The sequence below is a fragment of the Nannobrachium achirus genome (genome assembly GCF_963921795.1).
Source record: "Nannobrachium achirus genome assembly, chromosome: 15".
Taxonomy (NCBI): Eukaryota; Metazoa; Chordata; class Actinopteri; order Myctophiformes; family Myctophidae; genus Nannobrachium; species Nannobrachium achirus.
Window position 1 is genome coordinate 12,100,844 of NC_137822.1, and position 25,505 is coordinate 12,126,348.

Below are 25,505 nucleotides of genomic sequence, written 5' to 3' on the forward strand. Positions count from 1 at the left end.
GCCTTAAGTGGTATGCGCCCGGACCAGTAGGCCAGCAGGCGCCCCCCATTAGATGATTGTTTTAGTGCTGCTGATTGTAAGAGTTGCCTGGAGAGAAACCAAATTCCATTGGATTTTACTTGTGGCTGTACTGTTGTGCATGATTGTCAACCTGTGATGGGACATGCTTTTGTTAAGTGTATGAGGGCCACAATGGAAATAAGTCCTAGACTTCTCATCCTCAGATGGTTTTAACTGTAATGTTATTGCTTTTCAAGTAAACTTAACTAAACTAAACTAAACGATGACACCTAACAATATAGAGACTTTTATGCAGGACTAGAGAGTTGAGAGGCCCTTTTGCACACCTTAACTTGGCTTTGCTGATCAAGTTATTGCCATGGTAACCAAGCCATGCTAGAGGTGGGTGGAATACTGTGTATACTGTATGCATATACAGTACAGTCAGTGACCTCTCCCTTGAAGCAGTCTGATCCTGCTCTTTTGTTAAGTTATTTCTGGCATCCGGTAATGGTACAGTATATACTGTACATGCTTTCTATTTTAATTCAGCAGGGATAGTAACATGTAGGTACTGTACTATCTAAAACTGTACAGCTGCAGGTTAACTTGCCTATTTTTGAGCGGTGGTCACAACGCTCCTATACGTGGCCGTGTGTGTGGGTCTGTCTGTCTGTCTGTCTCCGTGTCTGTCTGTCTGTCTGTAGCCTGCAGTAACCTTTTCTGACCACACATGTTAAAGGAGGGGCGCTGTTGCAGACACACACACACACACACACACACACACACACACACACACACACACACACACACACACACACACACACACACACACCACCGCTCAGTTCACACAAGTGTGATTTTCTATAGATATTTTAAATAGGTGGACAAAAATGTGTCGACTTCCCCTTTTTAATAATAAGAAATCTTTAATATAATGACATATCTATGATGTATGTCAAATATTAAACATGTTGATCTACTGGCAGTGTGAACAAGAGACCGAGCTCTGAGATCGGTCCAGCGGATCGGTCCAGCGGGTTTCGAGATTAGCTCCGGACAAACAGACATACTGACTGACAGACAGACACTCTTACAGATGGCTACCCTCCTACGGAGTCATTCCATAAAATGAAAATCAAACCAGTGTGAAGTGAGTAGTGCTCACTTTGCATGGTATCAAACACGATACCATGCAATGGTATAATGGGCCGTTCTGTCCGTGACGTTAGTTATCTCTATACATGGAGTTCCGTGCTCATACCGACATACTAGGGACCTACGCACAAAGCCAGACTGAGGAGCGATGTGCACCTCTAAAAAAAAGGTAGAATGAGCTGGAAGTGCAACTTCGAGATGCTCATCGTCACATCGTGTCAGAATGATGTCTGACTCTGTTGTCAAGGAAACATTGACATGGCTACACTACAGACCCTGTTGCTATGGTGATCTTGTCTAGAAGATACCCTATTCAAGCTACTTTCTGTCTCCCACTTTGTGTGCGTGTGTGTACAGGATGGAGGCGTCTTGTTTGGAGTTGGCCTTGGAAGGAGAGAGGCTGTGTAAAGCGGGGGACTTTAAAGGCGGAACAGTGTTCTTTGAGGCAGCGGTTCAGGTGGGCACAGAAGACCTGAAGACCCTCAGTGCCATCTACAGCCAACTGGGCAACGCCTACTTCTACCTGAAGGAGTATGGCAAAGCCCTGGAGTACCACAAACATGACCTCACGCTGGCCAGGTGAGGATGCAATTTCTAGTGCAGTAAAGGCTCATCTTTTTTGTACATGTGTAATGCCCAATATAACACTTCTTCAACTGACAAACATTTAGCTGTTCAAAAATATGCAATGAAGGTAGGGATGGGATGATATGAAAATGTCATGTCACGATTATTGTGACCAAAGTAATGGGGCTTTTAAGCCGTGACATCATTTTGTAGTCAGACCTCCAAGCAGATTTATTGTCAATATCTGTCCCTGGCTATTTCAACAGATCCGAGACAAAAATAACGACTAAAGTATAATTCTATCACTTTCCTTTCAACAACAAAGAGAAGAAAAATTAGTAAATAGTAAAAATAGTAAAAGGATTCGCTTTTTTGGGGGGCAACAGTTCTCCTCTGCCTACAAAATGATGTCAGACTTAACAGCCCCATTGCGATTTACGATCTTAACGCGGTAATCAAAATATCCCCAACATCCATTATCCTGGGGCGGAACATTTGCCAAATAAATAGCAGATCTACAAGCTCACAACGTGTCACAACAGTGCAAAGAGATTTGGTAGAGAGTGACTACGTTTTCTTTTAATTATTCGGCAGACAAATACATCTAATTTTGAAGGTTCTTGACATGAAAAAAGTTTGAGCACCACTGATATAGCAACGTTTTTCGACACAGATGTGCGACAAAGTATGAATTACCCCCGGGCCCCGGTGTTGCCCAGCTGTCCCAGAAAAAGTGACGGAGGGTGGATTTGAAGCGGTTTACGCTGACCAACCACCGGCTTGATATTTGGCTTTGAATGGGAAACACCATATATAGTAAGGTAACTTTTAGGTAGCTGACCTTCCCCATTGACTTTGAATGGGAAACACCATATATAGTAAGGTAACTTTTAGGTATCTGACCTTTCCCATTGACTTTGAATGGGAAACACCATATATAGTGAGTAACTTTTAGGTATCTGACCTTTCCCATTGACTTTGAATGGGAAACACCATATATAGTAAGGTAACTCTTAGGTAACTGACCTTTCCAATTGACTTTGAATGGGAAACACCATATATAGTGATGTAAGAGTTATTTTTGTCATCATAATGACATCAGATAAAACCTTAAAATGAGTATATAACTATTTATTATTATTAGTTGTATCATATCATATCAATAGTTGTACTAGATTAGATGAATATTCTATGGCTAGGAAAAATGCGACTACAAGATGCATCAAATCCAAGTCCAAAGTGGATGAAGATTCTAGAGCAAGGAGAAAAGAATATATGAGAAAATATAAAGCTACAAGATGCATCAGCTCCATGTCCAAAGTAAATGAAGACTCTAAGGCAAGGTAAATTATACTGAGACGGAAACAGATATAATTGACAATATATTTCAAAGAGCATGTAAGACCTATATATTTAGTAATTCGGTCAAGAAAACCACATATAACAATACAGAACGTTTCAGTACCACAGTCTTACATATCCAAGAACATGACAATCTATAATATTAACACCCAATGATTAGATAAGCTACACTTACAATTTATTTATTATGAACTCATAAAGAGGAAAGTAGGTTTTGTATTTATTTTTTATTTTATTTATTTACAGTTTTTCATTTTAATATTTTTTTTATTATTTATTTTATTTATTTACATTTTTTTATTTAAAATCTTTAAATTGATTTTTTATTTTTCAATCTCATAAGAAAATACAAATATAAGAACTTTTATTTAAATACCTTTTTTTAAGAACAGTCATTTTTATTTATGGCCACTTGACCATACACATACATTTTTTATTTTAATAGCTACAGTATTGTATTTATTAATTATTTTATTTAGTTATCACCATATATAGTGATGTAAGAGTAAGGTAACTTTTTAGGCAACCACACTCGCAATTTCCCAAATTGCAATTTCTCTAGTTACATCACATTCCCAGCAGGATCCCTCGTACACCTGCTCCTTTGGAATGAAGCAACCTTTTAGCTGACAGGATAAGAATACAATTAAAAACTCATTGTCAGAGTGTTATTAATTATGTAATAGAATAAATAATGATTCATTAACCACTTAAACCCCAGCATCCTTATCGTGGGGAAGGGTTTTGCTGAAAATGTCAGATCAACAAGCTAAAGCGAAAACCCTTCCGCACAATAACATAAAACAGAAAATACACTAGTATAGAGGGACTCCGGTAAACCATCATATGGGGTTTAAGTGGTTCATTAATTATAACATAGATATTCGAATGTTTTCTTGTCAAGGACCACCACATTTATATGCTTACTGTACCCCATTTGAAAATAGTTTCCCATAAGAGAAGATTTGTCAAATTGTCTAAAATAGTCATTGTATAGTACACGCTCACGTGTCGCGATGTGACGCGCTGTGAGCTTGTAGATTTAAAATAGGGCCTACAGTAAGTGTTTAAACTGGCCCCTGGAGCCCCCCCCACCTCAAGGACACGCGGGGGGACCCCCACCTTATGAGAGCCAGTGACATGAGACTGCTCAGTGTCCTTACTTGTCTCCACCATTTCCTTTCACTTTCAGGACAATAGGAGACAGAATAGGTGAGGGAAAGGCCAGCGGTAACCTTGGCAATACGCTGAAGGTGCTGGGGCGCTTTGATGAGGCAGCTGTGTGCTGTGAGAGGCACCTGGACATCTCCCAAGAGCAGGGTGACAAGGTATGACATGCACTCACGCACATAACTCATAACCATAAAATCACCATATAGTTGTTGTCGGACAGAAACCTCCTCTTTTCTTTTTTTTTATCGTAAATGAATGCTGTATCCAATAGCTTATCTACAAGCTGAAAACGCTTCACTGGGAGACGTATTTTGAGCTTGTAGATTGGCAATTTTTGCTATTTTAGAATTTCAATCCTGGAAAGTAACAGTTTTTGGACTTTGTTATGACAGTAATGATGCACCCGACAGCAACTATATGCCAATTTAGCTAACAGTGGAAATAACACGTTTCCTTTTTTTCTTTTTTGTCCTACCTCTTATGTCTGGCCGTAAGAGGATTCCGGAGGTTATGATATCCCAGATACGATCTCAGTTTTTATTTCATTTATTTCCGTCCGCGAGCGGTGGGATTTTACTCTAAATCACTTATTCGTATCGCTCGACAGTCGACAATTCCTTTTTCTTGTTTACATCTGTCCTTCACAATGGCAGAGGTGTATCCCCAGCGTTTTGTCAATAATGGGCTGCCGTAAAAAGGCCAACAGTCGCTAGATCCCAACCCCACGGTTAGAGCTAACATGCGCTAGAAATTGACAATTTTTTTAAATGTTGCAGCCAGGACACATAGAAACAGAGAAACAGGAAACAGAGAAATGGGCCTTTTCCTGCAAAATCTTACATGGGAGCCAATGAAAATCTGAAAAAAATAAACAGCATAGTCCAGACAGACAATTTCTTTTTTTACTGCCTGGCTACTGTTGGCCACAGAACAGCTGGAATGACCGTCGATGGAAGTTCATGTTGTGGTTTGTGATTTCTTCCTGTTGCAGGATGTTAACGCATGTCTTGTTAATGCTTGTGGCTTTAGGTGGGAGAGGCCAGAGCCTTGTACAACGTTGGGAACGTGTTCCATGCCAAGGGCAAGCAGCAGCTGTGGGGCTGCACGCAGGAACCTGGAGACCTGCCTGCTGCTGTCAGAGACACCCTGCAAAGGGCTACTGGCTACTATGAGTAAGCATGGTCTGGCAAGAGAAATAAGCAACCAGGTGTATGAAAACATGCCCTCAAAAGAAGTGACTAACACATGAGCTCTTTAAACCTATGTGCATCTTTTTTCTTTCTTTTTTTAAGATCTTGGGAAAGAAATTACAAATTTGAAAGATTTTTGAAAGATTTTAACAATACAAATCTAGTATTGGGGGGGGGGGGGGGGGGGTCCCTGGCACAACATTTTTTCAGATGGGTATACAAGGACCATTAGATATTAATTTGGGGGTCCTTGACATGAACATGATTTAAAACAAGATTAGCAAACAAAACAAAATAAACTAAATAAATTATTTACAAGCAACTTAACAGAAAAACAAGCCCAAAGTCGCTTATAAGAAGCAGACATGGCAACACTGGTGACAATATACTGCACATACACACCTTTTATGTTCAAAACTGTTGATGAAATAAATACATAAAAGCATAACCTGCGTTCCAGTGGATACAATGCAGTTATTACCTTAGTCACAAGCTCTTGTTAATACCTTTTTATTGGTTATATATTTATAAAACACAGAGAAACCTAACCACTTTCACTTTATTATTTGTCTAATAGCAATGCATCATTATGCGGTGTGTTGTGATCTTATAGATGGCCATTTCACTACTATTGCAGGTCACTGTTGTGCAACAAAGTAGGGGAAAAGTTATAATATGGAGAAAGATATTATAGATTTACTTTATCTACTGTAGAACAGTGATTCTCACAGTCTTTTTTCATTTCAAGGACCCTGTTGAGGAATTCTGCCTCAATTAGTAGGCACTTCATGTTATTAAGATATAAGTTTAAAACATGAGCTCATGGGCAGAAGTACATTAAACATTCAGCAGTTCTCGTAGGAAAGTTCTCGTCAATCATTTAGCTGGGGAACCCCAGGAACCACCTCAAGGACCTGTGGGGTCCCTGGACCCTATGTTGAGAAGCAGTGGCACACACGCACACCACACGCACACCACACGCACACATTAAATAAACACTTCATACTAGGGCCATTATCGCCTATTAAACCCACACAGCACCAGCTGAAGGCAATTAACGGGTACATACAGGTGAAAGTGCCAGCCATGATTCAGAACCGGCTTGTGTCAAAGTGTCCGATTAAACTGCAATTGTTGTTGCATTAAAAGGAAATTAGAAGCTTTCACACGTCCCTGGGGATTCACAGATGCACACAAAGCTTGAGTGTTCAGTAACACAGTGAGTGTTGCAATGGTTGCTGTCTAGAATCCTTTTGTCTCTGATAATAATAATGTCGCTAATAATTTCACAATTGACATTGGTGAAAATTACACATCCCACAGATGGTTGAACAGGAATCTTGCCACTGCATAAATGTATGTAATAAGTAAGCCATTTACCATGAGAGGGAGTGGGTTGTTGGCTGATTTACCACTGTTTCAGGGTTGTGGCACGAGGCGAAGCCGAGTGCCAAACAACCCTGAAACAACCTGCGACCCTCGAATGTTAAATTGCTTTTCTACCACTTCTACCATATAAATGAAAGAAAACACAGTTGTAACTTGCAAGGTTATTTAGTTACAATCATTAATTGTTTCAGTGGGCGGGGTCCAAGAGCCAACTCAAGGTTGTTGACTGATTTACCACTGTTTTAAGCCAATCAGAATCCAGTATCTGAACACGTGACCACAAAAAGTGGTAGGTTTCATTTTCACTGGCTAGTTAAATAATCAAAATCACTGGTTCTCAAGGTGGGGTGTGGGGGTCCTCCAGAAGGGTCAATTGGCTCCCCAGCTAAATGACATTTCACAACAAGCTTGTAGATCGGTTATTTTCTTTTAAGCGTTGACATTTTTTCAACAGATCTTGTCCTATGAGGGTCCCTTGCACAAAATCTTGTTCGGGATGTTCGGGAAGCACTGATGTCTAAACGGGAATCTACTCGTCTGTTTTGCAGAATGAATCTGTGTTTGGTCAAAGAGCTTGGGGATCGAGCTGCCCAGGGGAGAGCCTTTGGTAATCTGGGCAACACGCACTACCTCCTGGGAAACTTTGTCGAGGCCATCAAGTTCCACCGGCAGGTGAGTAATCACAGGATTTATACTCACATATACACATGTTGAGTGTATAAAGAAACGGACATCATGAACAAGCGACTTGTATTTAGGGCCACAGCTATCGATTATCTCCTTATTGATTATTCTATCGATTGCTGCTTTAGAAATGGAAATAAATACGAAATAATTATATATTCATTAATTCAACAAGATCATTGAGGTGGCGGCAAAGAAGATGGTAGCTACGTGGTGGAAACCTCCTCATACGTTAACGTTTCGCCAGTGGGCCTTAACCTTTCTAGATATAGCATATTTAGAGCAGTCGATAGCAAGGTTGCACGGAGCAAAAGAAGAAAACATTAATATGTGGTCGGACATTGCAGATAAGCTTAAGGCTATGATTCAAGAAATCACTATATAGTGGTAACAGCCTAGCACAGGCATGCACTATTGTACATTCCGTGTTGGTCCGGGGAAAGGGGGTGGGTGGGTTTTCTTTTCCTTTTCTTGTTTTGCTATTGTTTGTGTTGTTTGTCTGTTATTTGCATTTTTATTTTGATTAATGTTTTACTTTTTCTTGTTCTGCTCATATGTATGTCTATAATTTTGATTCACTCATGTTATGGAAAAATAAAAATAATTGATAACAAAAAACAAGATCATTGAGGGAGACCCTCATTTACAGTGATGCAGAGATTACACATATAAATAACAACAGTTGCATGTTGACAGCAATCAGTTAGAGCAGTTGCATACAAGTAATGCACGGTTATTGAGTACATTCCTAAAATGGCCAATAGATAATATTGCTAGTATAGGGTATTTACCGTAGTTTAAGATCTTGTTGCAAGAGCTTCCGAGAACCAGGTTCAGTTCGGTTCATTTGGCACGAGGAACCAGAAGGACTAGCCATTCGCTAGAGCGAGTTAGAATGCAACAAGGGTTCTGACCTAGCATGGATGAAATATATTGATCAGTATATTGATCAACCGATCGATAGGGGAAAAATGAATCCCCCACCAGCCCGAGTATGACATAAGAGCAGAAAGGCCACCATGTGATTATGGTTAATGAAGTGATGCAGTGAGCATGACAGCTCCCTTGGCTAACCCATTAAAACTGGGAAAGCATCTGTGTCATTTTAGATTTTACTAAATATTTTGAGATGTGGGGGTCCGTGGCCAAATACATATAATTATGGGGTCCTTGACATGAAAAGGTTTGAGCACCACTAGGATTTAGAAGACATCGGCCTCAGGTTTAATGGGTTCATGACCTCTCAGGCTGCTCTGCATTCATAGGACTGAGACTGATATTGTGTCATTTCACAGCGACTGTCCATCGCCAAAGAATTTGGTGACAAAGCAGCGGAGCGCCGAGCGTACAGTAACCTTGGTAACGCTCTGATATTCCTGGGCCAGTTCAACACAGCCACAGAATACTACAGGTGAGAATAGAGAGGATGTGCTGACATCTAGTGGAGGAATGGTAGAAGTGCACCTGTGTGGTAGAACAGTAGTTTCTATCCCAGATGTTATGGAAGTGCCATATTTTATGCTATAAAAGAAAACCTAAAATGTTGAAAATAGCCCAATGTAAAAGCTCTTAACATGTCACATCATGACACATTGTAAGCTTGATGATCTGCTGTCTATTTTGAAATTCTGCCTATTATAACAAGCCCAAAATTGGGACGTGAGGAAAGATTATACATTATACTAAATTATATTGTTTTTATGGTTGCATATACCTTTATATTAATGACCATCACTTATAGTACTTATATTCTGTAATACATTAGGATATGACATAATGGGCTCTATTGTCGTCCATGCCTTACTCTTTATCCATATTTCTTCTTTTTTTCTTTTTTTTTTACACTTTTTTACTATTTTGAAAAACATTTTTGAATATTTCAAATAGCTGATCTACAAGCTCACAACGTGTTGACGTAAATCGTCACTTTTTGAAGTATTTTTAAATGTTTTTCAAAATAGTAAAAAAAAAGGCAAAGAAGTTTGGGGATAAGGGGTACGGCATGGACAAAATTATAGCTTGATATCTGCTATCATCTACGAGCCAAATTGTCTCCACTAGACCTACTTTTTGTGTTTTTTTGTTACAGCCTGTCTGTTATGATTCAGCGTGTCCTTGTAGCAGCTACTAGCCACTTGCCAGTAACGAGTATAGCTAACAAAGCCTCGTCAATTACTTATTGATCCAGAATTCCACGACAGACATCATGATTGAAAGTGGCCAAACCAAGTAGTTAATTATTTCAAATTGTCTCTCTCCTCCCTTCTTTCTGTATCATGTCATGCCTTCGTGCTGTTGCCTGTAGGAAAACCTTGCAGTTGTCCAGGCAGCTCAGAGACCAGGTGATGGAGGCCCAGGCCTGCTACAGCCTGGGCAACACCTACACTCTGCTACAGCAGTATGAGAGGGCTATTGACTACCACCTCAAACACCTGCTCATCGCCCAGGAACTCACTGACAGGTGGGCTCACTCGCACGAACGCACAAACACACTCACTCACTGACTCACTGACTCACTCACTCACTCACTCACTCACTCACTCACTCACTCACTCACTCACTCATACATACACACACTCTCTCACTCACTCACTCCACACTAGGGATGGGACGACAATCATTGATAAAAAAACACTCACAATGATCGTATTGTGGAGATTTAAATGTATTGTGAAATTATCCTCCGTCATGTACTGGGATCAATTCACCTTTTTCAATTTTCAAACTTTTAAACAATCTATAATTGGTAAAACAGACCTGGAAATAATGTACTTGATACAGTCTTTTTTTTTCACTCTCTACCAAATATGCAAGCTCACAAGTTGTGAGCTTGTATATCTACTATTTATTTGGCAAATGTTCCGCCCCAGGATAATAATATCGTAAATCGCAATTTCTTTGCTCACAATAATCGTGACATGAAATGTTCTTATCCACACACACACACACACACACACACACACACACACACACACACACACACACACACACACACACACACACACACACACACACACACACACACACACACACACACACACTCTCTCAGGCACACACTTATTTGCAACTTAAACATCTTTGGTAAAGACATTTATATATGTATTATTTTGTATTTCTCCAAAGGGTTGGAGAGGGCCGTGCCTGCTGGAGTCTGGGAAATGCATATGTGTCTTTAGGGAACCACAGACAAGCTCTCCACTACGCACGAAAGCATCTGGACATCTCCAAAGAGGTACACCGTTTTCATATGGATACAGACTCAGGGTTCCCACGGTCATGAAATTCCTGGAAATATTTTGAAATTAGAAAAATATTTTTCCAGTACTGGAAAAGTTTTGGAATTTATCAAGGGTCCTGGAAGGTCCTGGAAAAAAATAGCTACAGTATGCATTGTCTTTGGTTATTGATTTTGTTAATACCTCTGAAATGACAAATTAAACATTGGCCAAATTGTCAATATTAGAGGCAGAAATTGTGAAACCCGAGGCGTTGTGAGCATGTAGATCTGCTATTTTCACAATAGAAACGTGTTATACAAAATTCTTCAACTCTTAGTGCTCGTCAGGGTGGGGGGTCCCCAGTTAAAATATGATTATTTCGGGGGTCACAGCCTGAAAAGGTTGAGAACCACTGGCATACACTACCTGTCTTTGGGCATTGCGCATAGGAGTAAGCGACTTGTTATTGAGCTGAATTATTGTTATAGTCCTGGAAATTGGGTTAAATATTCTGGAAAAGTTTTGGAAATTAATTGGTAAAAATGTGTGGGAACCCTGTGTATACTGTACCCATGGTACAGTGTAGGGCAGCAACAGTTAATCAAACTAATCAATTTAATTGATTATAAACATAATAGATTATTAAACAATAAATAGAAATTGCAGGTCCACAAACTTGTAGGTTGGCTATGTTTGCTTGACACTTGATAGGCCACATGTGGTTAATCAAACTAACCGATTTATCAAAAAATCTATTAGGAATTTGATTTGTTGATTTTAAAAAACACAAAAATCTCCAAGAAAATCCTTTTGGTTATTCGATGAAAATCGTGAACGTTTGTGCAAATCTTTGAATGTACTGTTTATATTTTAAAGCAAACATTTGTAACACAAATCTGTTTGGTTCCAAACAAACAAAACCAACAAAACATTTTCAGATGGGGGTTTGCGATCAAATACATATGATTCTAGGGGGTCCTTGACATGAAAAGGTTGAGCACCACTAATGTAGAAACATAAACTTTTCAGAAAACCATTAGGATTTAGAAGACATTTTTATATAATATATTCTTCAGGTCTTAAATGTTTCAAATGTTCTGTATGTCTTGTCTTGTCTTGTCTTGTCTTGTCTTGTGCGTGTGCGTGTGCGTGTGCGTGTGCGTGTGCGTGTGTGTGTGTGTGTGTGTGTGTGTGTGTGTGCGTGCGTGTGTGCCATCAGATTGGGGACAGGAACGGGGAGCTGACAGCCAGGATGAACGTGGAGCAGCTGATGGACTCTCTGGGAGTCAGTGAAAGTGACCTTTCACCCTGTGGGTCAGAGTTTGAGATTCAAGGTGAGAATAGGCCGAAGTTTCAAAAAATTGCAAAGAATTGCAGATTTACAACTTATAATGTTGCAGATTTAAGCTTACAATGAAATGCGTTGTGAGTTTGTACATCAGCTATTTTGTTGTACAACAGAGTATATAGGCCGGGATTAAGTTGTTTAAAAGCATTGCTTCAGTATAAGTGCCAGTCCACAAGAAGCAGAGTTTCTGTCTCAGTTATCCACACATAACATCCTCCTGGCACGCGCGAGCACACACACACACACACACACACACACACACACACACACACACACACACACACACACACCATATTATGTGTGTGGGGTTTATTGGATGATAGAAATGTCATGCAGGCAATTTATTATTATTATAATATAAGAACAATTATAGTTCTTGCAGTAATCAATGTTATTTGATGGCATTGATGTAATTTCATTAAAAGTGTACTTCAGAAAGGGAACAGAGTTGTTGACCTTGTATTGTGGGATTTGTATTGTAATTGATTTAACATTGAAGTGCTTCTTAGATGGGTTATTCTTGGCATTTAAATTAGTGTGATGGAATCTCTCGAGGAGCAAGGCGGTCCCCAAGCAAGGATGACAGACCAGTCTGCATGTTCAATATGTATTCAGCACAAAGTATACATTACAACTAGGGATGGGGCTCCTTCATTTGTATTGATAATGAGCACGTTATCGATCCTGTTTATTGAGCCCACTATTGAGAGTATTCTAATATTTAGAGACGTGAGATAAATTCTGAACAGAACTGGTATCTTTTTTTATTGGCCAGTTGTTGTCTGTGAGTTTGTGGCTGACCACTATCTATGAAGATGACAATTGACGAAAGTAACAAATATTATCGTTAAATATCATTAAAACAATCATTCATTAGTGTGCAATAAGTGTTAAATGGCTTTACTGTGACCGAAGGTCGCATTATACCCTGAAAAACCTTGTATTATGAATAGTACTGTAATCATTTCTTGATCGCCTCTTGTCTTGATTGTTTAAACATGACGTCATGGGCCGCTATGCTCGATAACAAGCTTGATAAGCCCAAAGCTTATTGATACCGGGTACTCAATAAATTGAGTACCCGTGTTATTGAGTTTGTAGCGAGCCCTTGTTTCAGAGCTCCATCCCTAATTACAACATAGGTCAGTGGTCTTCAACAGGGGGTCCGCGACCCCTAGGGGGTCCTCAGAGTTACTACAGGGGGGCCTCCAAATCTTTGTGTGATAGGATCACTCTTTTAACAACTTGAACGCTCGCATCCCTATTCTGAGGAGAACTTTATAGACGATCCACAAGCTCTCAACGCCTCACGCTGCGCAGTGTTGAGAGCTTGTAGATCAGCTATTTTGGGCAAATAGGTTTGGTGTAGAGGTAAAAAAGAGCAGACCAAGTACAATGTGAAAGGTCAAGTTTACTAAGTATTGATGATTTAATGGACATTGACAGTGCTGTCAAACAAGTCTATGAATCTATCTATGACATTTATGAAAATCTGCAACACGGTTTTATACAATATGTAGAGGGGGTCCCTGCTTCATCTCTCTCAGCTAAGGGGTCCTTGGCCTGAAAACATTGAAGGCCCCTGTCCTAGGTTTAACCCATTAAGACCGGGAACGGGAATGATCATCGGGTTTCACACACAGGCCTGCTCTGTAGGCACAGCACACTGTTCTACCACGCTGTTTGTTACAACGTGTCTTGAGGTGATGATCACCCCTAAGTGGTGAGATGAAGAAGTTGGCCTTTTGCTAACAAAAGGCATACATTGTCCTCCTCTAGTCACATGGATGGAAGTACACAAAACATGAACACACAACACAATGAAAGGGAAATTGTCCGCTTCTTCACATAAGGACGTTGCATGATGGTTCTCTCCTGGACTGATTCACACCCTGATTCGAGGATTCTCCCTTGGGTGATGAGCAGGCAAAGAGTCCCTTATTCAGACTGTGTCTCCGGTTGTCTGTCTATGTTAAGTCTCCGATCCTTACCACAAACATCATGGGACCACCAGCACCATTGATATACTGTAGCATTCTGTTGCAGAAAAGACAATAACAACACAAAAACTACACATGGGAAACCCATACACATGAGTCAGTTCATGAGAGGGTTTCAAACTAAAGCGTAAAAGAGATGCTGCAGGATTTTACATTGAAAGTTGTGACAAATATTCTCCCCCCTTTTCTTTATAGGAGCAAGACCCAAGTTTACCAAGAGAAACAGCATGGACAGTGTGGAACTGTGGAAGTACTCATCAGATAAGGTGATTTTCTAATGAGTTTCCTTAAAGTTAAAGATTCTCTTTAAAAAAAATAACATAAGCTCTATATTCTGATAGCAATGATTAATAGAGTGTTTGTTCAGTAACAGGCAGGCCAGGAATTTCATGGAGGCCCATTGCCCCTCACTTTGGCCTTGTTCCCCTCAAACCAATGGCATGACCTGAGGCCATGTGGCCTTAATGCCCAAGCTGACTGCACCACTTTCTCCTCTGTCTCTTTCTTGTCAATATGTAGACAGTAGACACCGGTGTCTCTTTCTTATCATGTAGACACCAGTGTTTCTTTTGTTGAGATTCTGAAATCTTAACTCCCCCGAGTCCCCATCTTTAAACCTTTGATTGAAGCAGGGCTGAGCATTGATCAGATTGTGAATACCATCATTTATCTATTTCACTGCAGATTAGATTATCATCCCTAACCCTTAAATTCAACAAATTCTTTCAATGGACTAAAATCTTGTTTTATTTGATGGCCTTCCTGCCCTGGCATTTGGCCTTTGTGCCCTCAAAAAATTGACAACACCAAAGGCCAAATGGCCTTGCCCCTAAAATGATGAAATTCCAGGCCTGGTAACAGGGCTCTCCCTGTCTCTCCAGTTATTTAGTAAACAGAAAATCCATTTTCATGTCAGAATACCAATTCTATCCAATCAGGAGAGAGAACTCATACAGGGTACAAGATGAACAAGTGTAATAATTGGAAGTGAAGACACAAGGAAATGAGAAGACAAAATAGAAACTGGAACGCTATACAGTTGAAGCTGATAAATGGGTTATCTCTCCTTATTGAAAGAAATTAGCAATCCACCTGAAAATGGATTTTCTGTTTATTAGAAAGAGATGGCGAGACAGGGAGACTCATGTGACTGAACAAACACTCTAATAACTATCAGAATATAGAGCTTTAACCTTTTCGCAAAAAGTGTTTTGTTTTAAACAACAACAAAAATAAATCACTTACTGTACACTACCTGTTAATATCCCACCACAAGGGCAAAATGTCATCATCATCTTCACCTCACAGAAATGTGAACAGTTATAACTCAATAATAAAGTACTAGTCCATACCCGTTCGAAAATATGAGTACCCAAAGTGCAGGGTTTGGGTTATGCGCTGTGCACACACACAGTATATCAGGGATGGTACGCGTCTTTACGCCGCGCCGTGGACCCACGCCGAGCACACACACACACACACTCGTAGCTTAGTCTACCCGGTCTGTGGTCATGCATGCATGTGCACACACACGCTTGCGCGACACGTCGCCTTGTCGCAGGTGATGTAACGGCAAAAACTCCTAACGTAGTTGATCAGACTTCACTAATCAGTAATCAGTAATAAACAACTTGAACACACACACACACACACACACACACACACACACAGTTCAAGTCCACGCGCCTGCAATGATCGTCCCATAGCTTGGGGGACTATAACCATGGCGACGGCTGTAACCATGAGGACAATGTGTGTATGTACAAAACGCTAATAAACAGCATACAATTTGGGAAAACGAAAAAACGGGCGTCGCAGTTCAGAGCATATGCTAATGGGCAATGCCCGTGTGGCAATTCATATCAATTCACCCTTTGTCAAGTCCCGCCCATTGTCCTGCCCCTCTCCACACCCATTGGTTGCTGTGTCTTGGAGGGACATTCAGTGGGACATTCCATCCACTGCCATGTTAATTCAGTTGCTTCATATTGTTATTCTGTGTGCTCAATTCTAATTTCAAACTTTGTTTCAGTCAATTGGAGCTGCTCAATGGCAGCATAGTGAATCAGCATGATTTTAATTTTTTTAAATGTTTTTTATTTCTCAAAAAATATGTTTTAGCTAATTCAACATAAAAAGGCGGAACCAGGGCGGGACAAGGCAGATAGAGCCTGCTGGTTGGTCAGTCAGGGACCAACCAGGAGCCTAACAAAGGGTGAATTGCTCCAGCCACTGAGGAGAACCGGGCATAGGGCATAATATAGGTGGGCAAAGGTTCTGCATTACATTTCGGCCATTTGAAAATAGCCGATCTCTAAGCTCACAGCTTGAAGATCTGCTATCCAAATGATTTCTATCCACCTGTTTCTGCGGGAATTTACTGCCGAATTATGTGTGGGACACATCCGGAGAACAGCTGACATACAAGCTCACGTCGCGTCGCAGTTGCATCGATTGTGAGCTTGTAGATCACACTCGGCTGCGACGCCGAAAGTGCCGCACACCTTCTGCGCTATGCACGATGGGACATTGGAAACTTGTGGATACACTTGAAATGGGACATTCTGCATAATGAGGACTTTTACTTTTGGTACTTTAAGTACATTTTTGTGCTAAATCTGCCAATGCTTTTGTACTTTAACTCAAGTAAATTTTGAATTCCGAACTTTAACTTCTAACAGTAGTATTTCTACATTGCAGTGTTGATACTTTTACTTAACTCATTTTGTGCTCCTGAAATTAACGGATTAAAATGTCCAGCGTGCCTCTCGCTTTCTCCATAAGCGGCCAGTCTCTTATTTTGAAGGCCAGAAGTCGATTGCGTAAACACTTCCGGTTTGACGTCATCACGTCATTCACCGGAAACGCTCGTCGTCAACATGCCGTTGTTGTGTAATGGCGGATCGTTGCTTTTCAACATGTGTTTTATTAGCGAGAATCTACTGCCATCCTCCCCTTTGAAAGTGTTGTTTGGAGATAATGGACATTAAAGATGAGATTCCCCATCTGCCTCAATGTTATGGGATTACTATTTTGTGCACGTGGATCCGTGATGATGATGAATCGGCGAGGGCGATTGTGCCAGGACCTTCCGCGCAGCTACAGGGTAGGAGAACCGCCGTTACAGTAATAGAGTACTTTTCACGAGTATACTCGGGATCGGCACCATATGATACTCGAGTATTTTTCACGAGTATTCTCGGGATTGGCTACAAATGAGTTAATTAGTTAAGTGAGTACTTTTTCCACCGCTGTACTGAGACAGAGTTTGTCTTTCCACCACTGCTTGTGCTGCAGAATGGAGACAGTCAGGACATGGACAGCATCTCCAGGAGGTCCAAGAGCCAGCTGTCCCAGCCGGGTAAGAGGAAGGCCTATCCTGACAGCCAGTCATCAGATGAACGCCAGTGGCTGGACTCTCCCCTCGACGCCGATGACATCACTGTGCAAGTCCCGCCTCCAGTGCCAGTAAGTCATTAGTTATATTAATCACTTAAACCCTCTAGCAAAAAAAAAATCGCTGATCTAAAAGTTTGCAGTTTGCAATATTTAGCCGTTTGGTAACACTTTCTATGACGTAAAGTGTTTTCGTTTAATGCCGTACTCTGTCTTCTTCACTTGCAATTAAAATAATATGCAAAATAATGGCTTTAAACACAATATAATGCATTATGAGTGTGTTGTAAAATTATATATTGCATTATTACAACGATGGGATAATAACTATATAAATTGTAATACTTTCTATGAAGCCCATGTCTATAAACATACCGGTAGTTAAAATGCATTATAATCTACCTATAACAATGTATAAATATATTCATAGGGCTTTAGATAATAATGTTAATAGACAATAACACACAGTAAAATATATTTTTTTAATAATTAAAGACAGTCAAGTATCATAATACTTTGCTGGACACTCATGGACCTTTGTTTTTGATGATTGCTTATAATTATAATTATATATATAGTATATATACTATATATATAATACTATATATAGTATATATACTGTGCTTTAAGCAGATTATTATGAGTCTAGTCTATAATGCATTATTTAGACAGACTGATAGTTGCAAAGGTAATCAGAGACATGGCTTGTTGCTGACAACAGCGATGTCTTGAGTGTCTTGTGATCGCTTAAACCCCAAGTTAAATCCCAGTGCCTTCAGAGTATAAAGTGTATCACCTAAATGCATTATCCTCATCCTCCACCTCTCATTCCCTCCATGCATTTTAGATACACAGGGCCGTTTTAGTCGATCGATAAGCACCCACCTGACAAATGCGAGATGTTAATGGGTTCAGTGGTGGAAAAAGTACTCACATTTTATACTTAATAAAACTGCAATGTAAAAATACTCGCGATGCATTGTGAGCTTGTAGATCGGCTATTTTCAAATGGCCGAAATGTAGACAGGGCTTAAATGGTTAATGTATGTTTTGTAATAATAATCAATCTACAAAGTAACTAGTAACTAAAGTTTTCAAATAAATGTAGTGGAGTAAAAGTACAATGGATCTTGGATCCAAGATGTAGTGGAGTAGAAGTAAAAGTATTGGAAATTGGAAATACTCAAGTAAAGTACAAATAACTCAAAGGTGTACTTAAGTACAGTATTTAAGTAAAGGTACGTACGTCTTACAGTAGTTACTTTACACTAGGGGTGCCACGGTTCAGTCAGCCCACGGTTCGGTTCATATCTCGGTTTTTGGCTCACGGTTTTGGTACGGTTTTGGTACAGTAAAAATTGAAAATGAAAAAATAAAAATTTTTTGGGGGTGCAATCATATGTTTGCAATCATATGTGTGCAATCATATGTTTCCCCCCTAAAACATGATAATCAGTTATTATAATTATACTAGGAGGAAGATTTTCTCCAAAAAAGTGTACAGAAAGAGTTAAAACTAGAAGCAGTGCTCTTCCGAGCACAGGTCTCCACCAGGCCGTGCGTACTGGTGGTGTTACTGTATAATAGGCCAATGTAAAAAGGGTGGCATATGTTCCTCACCTTAGATCTTTCATGGCAATCGGACGCTGCATGCATGATTTGAAGCATTGTGTTCCAAAAATGTGTTTTGCTAAAGTCTACCTAATGGTGGCGCTATAACAGGCCAATGTGAAAAAGGTAGCATTTGTTCCTTGACCTAGTGGGAATATGTGTGGCAAATTTCACGGTAATCGCAAGCTGCGTTGATGATTTGAGGCATTTTGTTCAAAAGCGGAGCAATCCTGCAAAATTTGGAAGCTAATATTAGCCAATCAGGATGGAATATGAAATATCAGACTGATCGGACTTGATCACATGACTATAGAGATACTGTGTACCGATTTGCGTGATTTTTGCATAAAATCTCAAGGAGTAATATCCAAAAATGTGTTTTACATATGTCGGCCCAAAGGTGGCGCTATAAAAGGCTGATGTGAAAAATGCAGGGCAAAGGTTTATCCTTAGCCTCTAGGGAGTGCGCTTACAAAGTTTGAAACTGATCGGTGGAGTTATAGGTAAAACCACAAATCGGTCTGTTATAGCGCCACCATGAGGCTGATTTAAAAAAATCGGCCTAGTGGGAACGTGTGTGCGCGATTTCATGATAATTGCACTTTGCGTTTGTGATTTGAGGCATTTTGTTAAAAACGGCTCAATCCTACAAACTTTGGAAGCCAATCTTAGCCAATCAGGATGCAATATGCAAAATCGGACAGATCTGTGTCGATCACATGACTGTCGAGATACTGCCTACCGATTTGTAGGATTTTTGGACAAAATCTGTAAGAGTAGTGCACAGAAATGTGTTTTGCGAACATCGGCCACTAGGTGGCGCTAGAAAAGGCCCATTTGAAAAATTTAGGGCAGAGGTTCTAGATTGGCATCCAGGGAATGTGTGTGCTCACTTTGGCAGCAACCGGGCCAACGGCGACTGAGATTAGCTGCACACAAACTGCGAGGACGCACGGACGGACGCACGCACGGACGGACGGACGCACGCACGGACGGACACACGGACGGAGGGGAAAACATACTCTCCCTCAGCCTTCGGCTGGTGGAGACAATTATGTTTTTATGTGGCCACACCCCAAAAAATTAAGAAATTCGGTTCATTCGGTATGGGCTGTTTGGTTCGCTACAGGGCTGTTCGGTATACCGGTTCGGTTCAGTATTGTGACACCCCTACTTTACACCACTGGTTAATGGTGGCTAGAAGACAAGATCTCATTATACAGCATCTGCAGAGGAGTCTGCTTTATACCTGAAGAGCCAGGGAAAGAAATATGGACAGCTAAGCTGATGCAATCAGTGATTACTAAGTATTTAAAACCACCATGTTATTTCCTTTAAATATGAATGTAAGAAAGCATAATGTTTGTAAAAGGCACCTTTTTCTTTATTTTTTTATTCTTTTACAGCATGGCTCCTCAGAGCCGAGTGGTCTAGAAAAGGGTCTGTGTGTGTGAGTCTGTCTCTGGAGCTAATCAAACCAGACTTCTTGTGCACACTACTGCCAGCAGGCCACATCAGTGCCTTTCCCTTTTAACACACGTTTTGTACTTTTTAAAATATTTCACCTTTCATTTTTTGCTGGAAGTCAAAGGGGCTCTGATTGGGTCGGAGACCTTGCACACATCAGACGATGACGATGTCATCATAGGCTGGACACACAACGTCCAAGATCCACTTCCACAATGTTCCTGGTCCTGGACATACAAGGTTTATAAATGAATATCATTTAAAGCCTGAGAGTGCTTCTAATATCGAACAGGAAAGCATGTTGACGTTTTGCACCTCTCTTGATCTTTGTATGAATGTAATCTGAGGGTAATCTGATAATACATGCTGCTGGATGTGGCTAGAGAAGAGGGTCTGGTGAAGAGAGGGTCTGTAAAAAGGGTAGAGGGTGCCAACTGGAATGCTCGTTCCTATAGCAACGGTGATGTAATTTAGGATGAGCCTTTTGCCCCTCCCACATTCACTTCGTCTTTCCTTCTCTTTCTTTCACAGACCCCCCCCTCTCCCCCCCCCCCCCTCATTCACACACAATTCTCACTGCTCATCTCTTTCTCCTCTCTGAGGTGTTCTGTCCCGGTGCCCTAATAGACCGTTTGTCAGCCTTCTGATTGGTCCCTGAGACTCCCTGACTGGCCAACCAGAAAAAAACATTCACTTTTTGCTATCGGGGGTGGAGTTTGTGCAGTGGAGAATGTTGCTTCAGCCTTTCAAAAACTGTCCGCAGTGCGCGACACGGAGATCGGCCGGTACGGTGATAGCGACGGCAAGCGTCAAGCGATCTCGCTCATCATAACGAATAAGCTTCAACAAACTAGTTCACATGTACCTTATCAATGGTCTAAGAGTCACGATTGGGTACATATAATTTAAATGGGCAGAATTACGAAAAGCCAGCCTATTATGTGAGGAGAAACATTCTCTCTGTCCTCTTCCTAGTACCCAAGATGCAATGCGCTTCTCTTTCTATCTCTGATCCAGAGGAAAACTACTGTTTTGCTATGTAATTACTGTACCTTTTTCTTCCCTTTTTATTAATATCACGTAGATGTGTTTTTTGTGGTACTTTATATAGCTGTAATGAGGCTATGAAGGGAAAAAAAATCGCATCCACTACCACTATAAAAGAATCTGCAAAGAGGATTCTGTCCCACTGGGATTAAACAAATTAAAACATATATTTTCGGGTAAATCCCCTGTTTTGCAATGTAACTACTGTACCTTTGTCTTCCCTTTTTATTAATATCACCTAGGTGTTTTTCCTTTGGTACTTTATATAGCTGTAATGAGGCTATGAAGGGAAAAAAAATCCCATCCGCTTCCACTATAAAAACAATCTGCCCAGGGTTAATGTCCCATCATAGTAACAGGGCAGAATGGGGCGGGATTTGCAAAAGGGTTTATTGAGTAACTGGACAGTAAGCATCGCTTGCTGCCGGACAGAAACCTTGTATCTCCATAATTCAACTTTTTATGTTTTCTTTCCCTGTACGTTAATGCCCTGCTTCGTGATATGAGAGTGCCGCACGAGAGTAGTGAAAATTGCCGATCTACAAGCTCATAGATCATAGAGCTTGTACTGTAGATTGTCTATTTTCACTATTTTGCTTACTTTTGTGTAATGAAAAAGGAACGGTTTTGGACATAGAAGGTTTCCACTTGATGACGTGGAAAGCAGAGATTCAAATAGAGACAGGTCCAGGGGTGGAGGACACTGACAGAGAAGTCACAGCACAGTGGTAATTAAGAGGGCAAGCTGATGACAATTGATTGATTGATTTTCTTTGTGGTCTTGCAGTATTAATGCGGGGGATGTGCATCATCGCAAATTACAAGGTGTGCAATGGTTAATGGAACTGATCAATATAATTGATTATAAAACAATAAGATAATGTAATAAAATCTAATAATCCCTATTTGGGGCATGTAATTGTAAGCAAAAGGTTTCAGAAAATGTGGTAACAAATGTAAAACAGTCGCTTGTAGATGAGCCACTGTTTAACACTGTTTTACATTGTATTTTTTCGTAAGAACAGTTTGGTTTACACCGGTCCATACATTTAAAGCGGGCCGCTTCCTGCCGGGTTGTCGGGCATCTGTGCCAGATAGATACTGGTGATGATGGCATGCTAATGAATGAATGTATCTGTGGCCGTATGCCTCTCAGCCCCAGTACATTGTCACCCCTCGTTTGTCCCCTCAGCCATCGCTCCGCTGACAGTGTGACCTTGATCGGAGGGACCCCCCCCCCCCCCCCCCGCCCCCCTCTTCACACCCCTGCTCCCCATAATGAGTTGTTTTCCCACACTGGGGAGAACAGGCCTACAGCTGGGGCACAATGATGGCCTGCAAGGAGTGACACACAGAACGAGAGAGAGAGAGAGAGAGATAAAGAGAGAAGGAGAGGGAGGGAGAGAGGGGGAGAGAACAGTGGCGTCAGTTCAGAAAAAGCTAAGGTATGGCAACATGACTGGTGTCGCGCGTGCAAGACACCAGTCATGTCGCCATACCGTACCTTAGCATCAGGCATGATACATTTATTTTAAGAAGTACAATCTATTTTTCCCCCCATTTCTATGGTTTTCTTGGGCTGGATATGGCAGCCTGGAACGGTTGTTCAAGTGCAGCTAAACTTGGCATGTTAGTAAACGTGCTGCAATTAACATTAATGAATTGCACCTGTGCAGCTGACCTGCGGAACCTGGGAATATACCATTTTGTCAAGATGGGGAGAGTACAAGTTTAAGTGACCATTTTGTAAAATTTTGCATTTGTGGTCATTTTACTGTAATTTAACAACATAATAACCAGAACAGATAGACAAAGAGACATTCGTGGATTTATATTTAAAAGTAACTTTTATTTTCCCCCTGGCCTGGACCCAGGGTATGGCAGCTGCATACCCCTGCCATACCCAATTGACGCCCCTGGGAGAGAAGGGGGAGAGAGAGAGAGAGAGAGAGAGAGAGAGAGAGAGAGAGAGAGAGAGAGAGAGAGAGAGAGAGAGAGAGAGAGAGAGAGAGAGAGAGAGAGAGAGAGAGAGAGAGAGAGAGAGAGAGAGAGAAGAGAGAGAGGAGGGATAGAGTGTGGGATGTTGAAGGGAGGGGGCACTGGAGAGAAGGACTGGGAGAGCAGTGGAAAATGGTGAGTTGAGGAGGGGGATCGAGGGTTAGTGTGAAGCAGCCGTACAGGCGGATGAGAAGGGAGAGCAGCAGGGCAGAGTAGAAGAAACGGGGTGGTAAGATGCTTCATAATGAATAACATTGTGACTGGAGGTGATGCTAAATATGTAACTTTGCAACTTCTGTGGATTTGTTACCTGCATCGACTGACTGTCATCTACTGTAACTTTTGTCTCTGCTGCTTTTTATTAGTCTATCAGTTTGTCAAGACTCGAATGTGTTTGTTTGCATTTCTTTTCTTGTCTGATCAAAGTGGAAAACTACAAATTAGTTTTAACCACTTGAACCCCAGCATCCGTATTCTGGGGGAGACATTGGCCAAAAAATAGCACATTGTGACGCACTGTGAGCTTGTAGATTGGCTATTTTGGGGCGTGAGATTTGGTGTGGACCGAAAAAAGCAGTCCAATTACAGAGGACCCTCCTTTTTGCCCTCTAGACCAAATCTCTTCACTGAAAGCATTGTTATCTACCGGTACATGCAACGCACTGTGGTACTGTACGTCATGAGCTTGAAGATCTTCTCTTTTCCCCAAATGTTTGATTGTTTTCGCAGAATGTCTGCCTATTATGACCAGCTTAGGGATTGCTAGGGTTCATGTGGTTAAAAGTTCTTCCCGATAATGTGACTGAACGAGTACATTGTTTTTTGCTGACCTATTTCCTAATTATGCTAGTGTGTAGAAGTATTAACTTGAAGGTTGGTATTTTGCTTTGTAAGTGTTGCTAGTGCATCAAAACGTGAGCATTGTTAAACCTGATTTACCTAAGGTCTTTTCACACGCAACTATTCGTATTAAAACATTTTTTTGCTGGATTCTGTGTGAATGTACACATGACACAAACAACAGTTTGTCCAAAAAAAATCCTTCATGCAAATTAATTACATGAAGAAAAAGAAGAAGAAGAAAAAAACACCGTCTGGAAATAGCTGATCTTCAGGCTCAACCAAATATAGTCAATCTACAGGCCTGCGTCACGTTTTGAGTTTGTCTTTCGGCTATTTTCACCCGAATGCTCACCCCAGAACAGGGACAGTAGGATTAATGTGCTTATTTATTCTTATTCTGCTACGCTGGCACATACAGTAGACGTATTGTCGACTATACTGTAAGCTGCTTGTGTTGCACTTAAGGGAGCTGAGCATTATTGTTCCAGGGGCCATAATCAAAGAGCTTCTATAATGGAGGATGGCATCAGGCTCTATTGATCTGTGAGGCCTCTTCTGTTCTGTTTTCCATTAACCTGGATTGTGGTTTTTTTGTCCGTGATGATGTGAGATTATCACATGATGCTTTTACAACACAGGGAGCATTGTTGATTTCACCTGTGGTTGTGTTGTGGTTGGAGAGACATTGTGCAGGATGTAACATGACTAATGCACTGGTTGCGCCAAGACACGGATTCCCAACCATTTTTAATGTCAAGGACCCGCAGTTTTTATATACCGGTACATTAGGCCACGGGCTACCATTTGTTTTCATGTCTGGGGCCCCCAATTTACACTGTAATAAAATCCTGTAAAAAGTGTTAATTTATCTCTTAATTTATCTCAGAGAGTGTCATTGTGGGACCCCATTAGGGATGGGACGATATGAAAATGTCATATCACGATTATTCTGACAAAAGAAATCGCGATTTATGATATTATCGCGATAATCAAAATCCATTATCCTGGGGCGGAACATTTTCCAAAAAATAGCAGATCTACAAGCTCACACGCG

General features: G+C 40.8%; 1 protein-coding gene across 1 annotated transcript in view; it reads left to right on the forward strand.

Moving 5' to 3' along the window:
* gpsm1b (G protein signaling modulator 1b) overlaps positions 1–25,505 on the forward strand; it is a 44,476-nt gene that overhangs the window by 11,991 nt on the left and 6,980 nt on the right. Inside the window, exons 2-11 of the mRNA XM_080742620.1 lie at positions 1,516–1,737; positions 4,280–4,415; positions 5,290–5,432; positions 7,388–7,511; positions 8,819–8,934; positions 9,829–9,984; positions 10,647–10,755; positions 11,961–12,075; positions 14,285–14,355; positions 17,387–17,557. Of these exons, the coding sequence (XP_080598746.1) occupies positions 1,516–1,737; positions 4,280–4,415; positions 5,290–5,432; positions 7,388–7,511; positions 8,819–8,934; positions 9,829–9,984; positions 10,647–10,755; positions 11,961–12,075; positions 14,285–14,355; positions 17,387–17,557 (1,363 nt within the window). The remainder of the gene's footprint in view (positions 1–1,515; positions 1,738–4,279; positions 4,416–5,289; positions 5,433–7,387; positions 7,512–8,818; positions 8,935–9,828; positions 9,985–10,646; positions 10,756–11,960; positions 12,076–14,284; positions 14,356–17,386; positions 17,558–25,505) is intronic.